The sequence below is a fragment of the Lithobates pipiens genome, unplaced genomic scaffold (assembly GCF_037356315.1).
Source record: "Lithobates pipiens isolate NorthernLeopardFrog02 unplaced genomic scaffold, aLitPip1_a1.2 Scaffold_19, whole genome shotgun sequence".
In the NCBI taxonomy this organism is placed as follows: domain Eukaryota; kingdom Metazoa; phylum Chordata; class Amphibia; order Anura; family Ranidae; genus Lithobates; species Lithobates pipiens.
The window spans coordinates 594,693,620-594,702,484 of NW_027507764.1; the positions used below are offsets into that span (position 1 = coordinate 594,693,620).

Below are 8,865 nucleotides of genomic sequence, written 5' to 3' on the forward strand. Positions count from 1 at the left end.
AACCTGCCCCGAGACATGCAGAGGAGGGGGACATAGTGGTTGGGGGGGCATTGGCAGGTAACAATTCTGCTGCCAGGAGTGATTTTAGGGGGTTATAGAATAGGTGCTAGGGGGTGCTGTTTGTTTTGGGTGAGAGAGGACTTGTACTAGAAGTAGAAGGAGGGGGTAGATGTGAAATTTGACCCCCTTCCCCCAGCGCAATTCCTCTCCCCTCAAAGCACCCCCTAGCACATATCCTTTAACTCCCCTCCAAATCAAAGAACCCATCCCGACTCCATCCACCACCCCGATCCCATCCAGCTCCACCCACCCCCTGATCCCATACCCGCTCATCTACCCTCTATAATCCTGATCCCATCCCGGCTCCATCCTTCCCCCTGATCCCATACCCGCTCATCCATTCCCCCTAGCCCTGATCCCATCCCGGCTCCATCCTTCCCCCCGATCCCATACCCGACTCCATCCTTCCCCCTGATCCCATACCCACTCATCTACCCCCTCTAATCCTGATCCCATCCCGGCTCCATCCTTCCCCTGATCCCATACCCACTCATCCATCCCCCCTAATCCTGATCCCATCCCGGCTCCATCCTTCCCCCCGATCCCATACCCAACTCCATCCATCCCCCTGATCCCATACCCACTCATCCACCCCCCCTTATCCTGATCCCATCTCGGCTCCATCCTTCCCCCAATCCCATACCCGCTCATCCATTTCCCCTGATCCTGATCCCATCCCGGCTCCATCCAGCCCCCAATCCCATCCTGGTTCCATCCATCCCCCTGATCCCATACTCACCCCATCCATACCCCCTGATCCCATACCCGCTCCATCCACCCCCCCCCATCCCAACCCAACTCCATCCATCCCCCCGATCCCATCCTGGTTCCATCCATCCCCCCGATACCATACCCGCTCAATCCACCCCCCGATCCCATACCCGCTCCATCCATCCCCCCTGATCCCATACTCGTTCCATCCACCCCTCCGACCCCAAACCGACTCCATCCACCCCCCCATCCAACCCAACTTCATCCATCCCCCGATCCCATCCCAGTTCCATCCATCCCTCTCATCCCATACCCGCTCCATCCATCCACTCTGATCCCATACCCGCTCCATCTATCCGCCCTGATCCTATCCCAGCTCCATCCATCCCCCTGATCCCATCCCAGCTCAGCCGATTCCCCCTAGATCTCATCCCGGCTCCATACATACCCCCCAATCCCATCCCGGCTCCACCCAGTCCCCCTGATCCCATACCCACTCCATCCATCTATGCCTGTGGTATGTCCTCAGTCTCCAACCATGCCTGTGGTATGTCCCCAGCCTCCAACCATGCCTGTGGTATGTCCCCAGCCTCCAACCATGCCTGTGGTATGTCCCCAGCCTCCAACCATGCCTGTGGTATGTCCCCAGCCTCCAACCATGCCTGTGGTATGTCCCCAGTCTCCAGCCACACCTATGGGTTGTCCCCAGTCTCCAACCACACCTATGGGTTGTCCCCAGTCTCCAACCACACCTATGGGCTGTCCCCAGTCTCCAACCACACCTGCACACCTGTGGGTTATCCCCAGCCTCCAACCATGCCTGTAGAATGTCCCCAGTCTCCAACCATGCCTATGGTATGTCCCCAGCCTCCAACCATGCCTGTGGTATGTCCTCAGTCTCCAACCATGCCTGTGGTATGTCCTCAGTCTCCAACCACGCCTGTGGTATGTCCTCAGTCTCCAACCATGCCTGTGGTATGTCCTCAGTCTCTAACCATGCCTGTGGTATGTCCCCAGCCTCCAACCATGCCTGTGGTATGTCCCCAGCCTCCAACCATGCCTGTGGTATGTCCCCAGCCTCCAACCATGACTGTGGTATGTCCCCAGTCTCCAACCATGCCTGTGGTATGTCCTCAGCCTCCAACCATGCCTGTGGTATGTCCCCAGTCTCCAGCCACACCTATGGGTTGTCCCCAGTCTCCAACCACACCTATGGGTTGTCCCCAGTCTCCAACCACACCTGCACACCTGTGGGTTATCCCCAGCCTCCAACCATGCCTGTGGTATGTCCCCAGTCTCCAACCATGCCTGTGGTATGTCCTCTGTCTCCAACCATGCCTGTGGTATGTCCTCAGTCTCTAACAATGCCTGTGGTATGTCCTCAGTCTCTAAGGCCGCGTACACACGCGCGGACTGTTCGCCCAACTTTGTCCGTCAAACAGTTTCGGCAAACAGTCCGCTCAAAATTAGCATGGACGGACATGGCCACACACGAACAGTTTGCTGAAACCGTGCGCGATGACGTGAACGGCACGTACGACGGGACGAAAAATACGACGTCCTATACACTGCATTATAACTTTCGGCGTGTAAATCCTTTCTGAGCATGCGCGGAACTTAGTTTGACGAACAAGCCTACACACGAGCGGACTGTTCGCTGAAACAAGGTTTCAGCGGACAGTTTTTCGGAAATTCCGTAAAACCTTGTTCGTCAAACTGTCCGCTGAAACTGTCCGCTGAAAGCCCACACACGAGCGGACTGTCCGCCCAAACACTGTTCAGCGGACAAAGTTGGGCGAACAGTCCGCCCGTGTGTACGCGGCCTAACAATGCCTGTGGTATGTCCTCTGTCTCCAACCATGCCTGTGGTATGTCCTCAGTCTCCAACCATGCCTGTGGTGTGTCCTCAGTCTCTAATGCCCCGTACACACGAGAGGGATTAAGTCTGACAGACCTCCAAAGGAGTTCCGCCGGAGTTCCGACGGAGTTCTGGCGGACTTTTCGACCGAACGGACTTGACCACACACCATCACACCAAACTCCGACGGAGTCGAACGTGATGACGTACGACTGGATTCGACGTAGGAAGTTCCTAGACAGTAGCCAATAGCTGCCCTAGCGTCGGTTTTAGTCCGTCGGAGTAGCACACACACGAGCGGAGTTTTCGAAGGGGACCGGGTCCGGCGGAGTTCCGTCGGGAAAATTTAAAGCATGCTTCATTTCTAAAGTCCGTCAGACTTTAGCTTCGCTAAAGTCCGTTGCAGCCCACACACGAGCGGATAGTCCGCCGGACTCAGTCCGTCGGAGTTTGGATGTCGAAAAGTCCGCTCGTGTGTACGGGGCATAACCATGCCTGTGGTATGTCCTCAGTCTCTAACCATACCTGTGGTATGTCCTCAGTCTCCAACCATGCCTGTGGTATGTCCTCAGTCTCCAACCATGTCTGTGGTATGTCCTCAGTCTCTAACCATGCCTGTGGTATGTCCCCAGCCTCCAACCATGGCTGTGGTATGTCCCCAGCCTCCAACCATGCCTGTGGTATGTCCTCAGTCTCCAACCATGCCTGTGGTATGTCCCCAGCCTCCAACCATGCCTGTGGTATGTCCCCAGTCTCCAGCCACACCTATGGGTTGTCCCCAGTCTCCAACCACACCTATGGGTTATCCCCAGCCTCTGTGGTATGTCCCCAGCCTCCAACCATGCCTGTGGTATGTCCCCAGTCTCCAGCCACACCTATGGGTTGTCCCCAGTCTCCAACCACACCTATGGGTTATCCCCAGCCTCCAACCATGCCTGTGGTATGTCCCCAGTCTCCAACCATGCCTGTGGTATGTCCCCAGTCTCCAACCACACCTGCACACCTATGGGTTGTCCCCAGCCTCCAACCATGCCTGTGGTATGTCCCCAGTCTCCAACCATGACTGTGGTATGTCCTCTGTCTCCAACCATGCCTGTGGTATGTCCTCAGTCTCTAACAATGCCTGTGGTATGTCCTCAGTCTCTAACAATGCCTGTGGTATGTCCTCAGTCTCCAACCATGCCTGTGGTATGTCCTCAGTCTCTAACCACGCCTGTGGTATGTCCTCAGTCTCCAACCATGCCTGTGGTATGTCCTCAGTCTCCAACCATGCCTGTGGTATGTCCCCAGTCTCCAACCATGCCTGTGGTATGTCCCCAGTCTCCAACCACACCTGCACACCTATGGGTTGTCCCCAGCCTCCAACCATGCCTGTGGTATGTCCCCAGTCTCCAACCATGACTGTGGTATGTCCTCTGTCTCCAACCATGCCTGTGGTATGTCCTCAGTCTCTAACAATGCCTGTGGTATGTCCTCAGTCTCTAACAATGCCTGTGGTATGTCCTCAGTCTCCAACCATGCCTGTGGTATGTCCTCAGTCTCTAACCACGCCTGTGGTATGTCCTCAGTCTCCAACCATGCCTGTGGTATGTCCTCAGTCTCCAACCATGCCTGTGGTATGTCCTCAGTCTCTAACCATACCTGTGGTATGTCCCCAGCCTCCAACCATGCCTAATTGAGGGATATGCCCCCCTGTTCTCTAGAATTATTACATTGCATCTATTGTTACAAATGTATTTCCTATGCTCCCCGGCTCCATCTGGTGGCCACAGTGAGGTTTTTTAAGAACATTAGTTCAGAAGAGAAAATGCACCAAAGAGCATTTGTTTTTACCCAATTTGTGAGAATAAATGTACATGCATATTTACTGGATGGATTTAGAAATAGACCCCACTGTATTATATTGAATATACACTTATTTTATATTTATATATATTCAGAAGCCATATGGCGAGTCTGTGATGTTTTATCACTGTGATATTTACAATACATGTATATACCATGCTGATGGGACAGGGGAGTTTAGGTGTGGGGGGAGGGGGGGCCACCATTGCTGTTTTCTTCTAATAACTTTTTTTTTTATTATTTCATTTCCAGACTCGTACTGTCCTCTCCCTGGCCTGAATTCTCCGACCTCCCCGATGTATTCCCGCCCCATGCAAACCTACCTGACCGTCCACGTTCCTCCATAGTAGTGATTCATTTTATATCATGATTTTTAGACAAGTATAAACATACCGCCGCTCTGATATTTTGATATATGAATAAAATGTATTATTGTTTGTATTCACATTATTATTATTATTATACAGGATTTATATTGCGCCAACAGTTTACTCAGCGCTTTACATCTTGAGGGTAGACAGTACAAATACACTTTAATAAAGGAGGCATCAAAGGGCCCTGCTCCTTAGAGTCTACAATCTAAGAGGGAAGGTCAAGAGATACAAGGGGTAATAACAGTGGGGGATGGGCTGATGGAGAAGATAAATGTACAGTTGTTGGGTGGGGGGGGGGCCAGATAGGCTTCTCCGAGGAGATGAGTTTTCAGGGATCCTCTGAAAGTGGATAAAGTAGGAGAAAATCGGACAGATTGGGGTGGAGCATTCCAGAGGATGGGAGAGGCTCTGGAGAAGTCCTGAAGGTGAGCATGGGATGAAGTGACGAGGGAGTTTGAGAGCCGGAGGTCCTGGGAGGAGCGAGGAGAACGATTAGGTTGGTATTTGAAGACGAGGTCAGTGATGTAGCTGGGGGCAGGTTGTGGGTAGCTTTGTAAGTTGTAGTTAGTATGTTGAATTTAATTTGGTGACTGAGTGGCAGCCAATGGGGGGATTGGCAGAGGGGTATAGTAGACGCTGAGTGGTCTGGAGGTGGATGAGCCTGGCAGCAGTGTCCATGATGGACCTAAGGGGGGAGGAGCCTATTTAGAGGTAAACCAATGAGGAGGGAGTTGCAGTAGTCGAGGAGGGAGATGACCAGGAAGTGGATTAGAAGCTTGGTGGTGACATTGGTTAGGAAGGGACGTATCTTGGAGATGTTGCTGCGGTGGAGGCGAGAGATGACCAGGGAATGGTTTAGAAGCTTGGTGGTGACATTGGTTAGGAAGGGACGTATCTTGGAGATGTTGCGGAGGTTGAGGCGAGAGATGACCAGGGAGGGGATTAGAAGTTTGGTGGTGACATTGGTTAGGAAGGGACATATCTTGGAGATGTTGCGGCGGTGGAGGCGAGAGATGACCAGGGAGGGGATTAGAAGCTTGGTGGTGACATTGGTTAGGAAGGGACGTATCTTGGAGATGTTGCGGAGGTTGAGGAGGGAGATGACCAGGGAATGGATTAGAAGCTTGGTGGGGACATTGGTTAGGAAGGGGCGTATCTTGGAGATGTTGCGGAGGTTGAGGCGAGAGATGACCAGGGAGTAGATTAGAAGCTTGGTGGTGACATTGGTTAGGAAGGGACGTATCTTGGAGATGTTGCGGAGGTTGAGGAGGGAGATGACCAGGGAGGGGATTAGAAGCTTGGTGGTGACATTGGTTAGGAAGGGACGTATCTTGGAGATGTTGCGGAGGTTGAGGAGGGAGATGACCAGGGAGCGGATTGGAAGCTTGGTGGTGACATTGGTTGGGAAGGGACATATCTTGGAGATGTTGCGGAGGTTGAGGCAAGAGATGACCAGGGAGGGGATTAGAAGCTTGGTGGTGGCATTGGTTGGGAAGGGACATATCTTGGAGATGTTGCGGAGGTTGAGGCGAGAGATGACCAGGGTGGGGATTAGAAGCTTGGTGGTGACATTGGTTAGGAAGGGGCATATCTTGGAGATGTTGCGGAGGTTGAGGCGAGAGATGACCAGGGAATGGTTTAGAAGCTTGGTGGTGACATTGGTTAGGAAGGGACGTATCTTGGAGATGTTGCGGAGGTTGAGGCGAGAGATGACCAGGGAGGGGATTAGAAGCTTGGTGGTGACATTGGTTAGGAAGGGGCATATCTTGGAGATGTTGCGGAGGTTGAGGAGGGAGATGACCAGGGTGGGGATTAGAAGCTTGGTGGTGACATTAGTTAGGAAGGGGCGTATCTTGGAGATGTTGCGGAGGTTGAGGAGGGAGATGACCAGGGAGGGGATTAGAAGCTTGGTGGTGACATTAGTTAGGAAGGGGCGTATCTTGGAGATGTTGCAGAGGTTGAGGCGAGAGATGACCAGGGAGTAGATTAGAAGCTTGGTGGTGACATTGGTTAGGAAGGGGCGTATCTTGGAGATGTTGCGGAGGTTGAGGAGGGAGATGACCAGGGAGGGGATTAGAAGCTTGGTGGTGACATTAGTTAGGAAGGGGTGTATCTTGGAGATGTTGCAGAGGTTGAGGAGGGAGATGACCAGGGATTGGATTAGAAGCTTGGTGGTGACATTGGTTAGGAAGGGGCGTATCTTGGAGATGTTGCGGAGGTTGAGGAGGGAGATGACCAGGGAGGGGATTAGAAGCTTGGTGGTGACATTGGTTAGGAAGGGACGTATCTTGGAGATGTTGCGGAGGTTGAGGAGGGAGATGACCAGGGAGGGGATTAGAAGCTTGGTGGTGACATTGGTTAGGAAGGGACGTATCTTGGAGATGTTGCGGAGGTTGAGGAGGGAGATGACCAGGGAGGGGATTAGAAGCTTGGTGGTGACATTAGTTAGGAAGGGACGTATCTTGGAGATGTTGCAGAGATTGAGGCGAGAGATGACCAGGGAGTGGATTGGAAGCTTGGTGGTGACATTGGTTGGGAAGGGGCGTAACTTGCAGATGTTGCGGAGGTTGAGGCGAGAGATGACCAGGGAGGGGATTAGAAGCTTGGTGGTGACATTGGTTGGGAAGAGACGTATCTTGGAGATGTTGCGGAGGTTGAGGAGGGAGATGACCAGGAAGTGGATTAGAAGCTTGGTGGTGACATTGGTTAGGAAGGGGCGTATCTTGGAGATGTTGCGTAGGTTGAGGAGGGAGATGACCAGGGAGGGGATTAGAAGCTTGGTGGTGACATTAGTTAGGAAGGGGCGTATCTTGGAGATGTTGTGGAGGTTGAGGAGGGAGATGACCACGGAGTGGATTAGAAGCTTGGTGGTGACATTGGTTAGGAAGGGACGTATCTTGGAGATGTTGTGGAGGTTGAGGAGGGAGATGACCACGGAGTGGATTAGAAGCTTGGTGGTGACATTGGTTAGGAAGGGACGTATCTTGGAGATGGCATGGACTCCACTAGACCTCTGAAACCAAAGATACCAACATCCTATCTCTTGAGATAATTTGTCAGATGCAAAACCTTGCCAGTAACCTTAAATCGAGAATAAAAGTCCAACTAAAGGACCAAAAAATGCATCAGAAAATCCAAAGCCAACCTCATGAGTCCGGTACCTGTAGGTAAGAGAGCCAGAGGGTCCAAACCCTTTCACATAGGGATCACATAGAGATCACATAGGGACTGTTTATCCCACGGAACACTGACGGAACACGGAAGTTTTACATGTAGCATGATCCAGGTAAGCTTTTGCTTCATAGGGGCCTGGGTCAATCACGGGGCTTTTCCAAGTAGTAGCGATCGATAGTTACAGGTGCATCTCATAAAATTAGAATATCATAAAAATGTTATTTCAGAAATTCAATTCAAAAAGTGAAACTCCTATATATTATAAAGATGCCTTATATATGTGGCACTGACCCCCGAAGGAGCTGCTAATTTGAGTTGGGCCTGCACTCTTCTGAGAAACCCCCTTTCTGTGTAACTCTGTCCCCTTGGCACAGTTGTGGTGCAATAATAATACAGTACAATATAAACAGTATAATGTACCTGTATCGATCTCTCAGTATCCTCTGGCTCCACCTGCTGGGGAAAGACAGTAGACCACACACTTGTACTCTTAACCAGAAATACTTTTACTGAAAGTATAATGAATAAGTGATTACAGGAATCGCACTGTAGAACGGCAGTACAGCATGAATTAACAGTCATATACAATAAGCGACATGCAAGTATACTATTATCTAGACCTGGGAGCTCCCCTTACTTAAAGTCTACGTGAGGCCTCACTTAAAGTATTTCCTCCTTTATCTTCTTTCTTCGCTAGGTTAATGGTTCCTCAGGTAATTGTAATCCAAAGGGGTAAGTGGATAAAGTTAACTCAGAATACTCCTGGTATAACTCCAAGAACTTGTAATCACACTTGGGCGCTAAAGGGAACCGGGCCTCAAGCCTACTAAATGTCAGTTGCTC

The 8,865-nt window shown here is 51.4% G+C and overlaps 1 protein-coding gene across 2 annotated transcripts in view; it reads left to right on the forward strand.

Annotated features, from left to right (window-relative positions):
- Nucleotides 1-4,919, forward strand: part of LOC143997803 (uncharacterized) — a 56,080-nt gene extending 51,161 nt beyond the window's left edge. For both annotated transcript variants that reach the window (XM_077493610.1, XM_077493609.1), the window contains one exon: nt 4,727-4,919. In XM_077493610.1, coding sequence (XP_077349736.1) covers nt 4,727-4,753 — 27 coding nt within the window. In that variant the 3' untranslated portion in view covers nt 4,754-4,919. The remainder of the gene's footprint in view (nt 1-4,726) is intronic.
- The last annotated feature ends 3,946 nt before the right edge of the window (nt 4,920-8,865 follow it).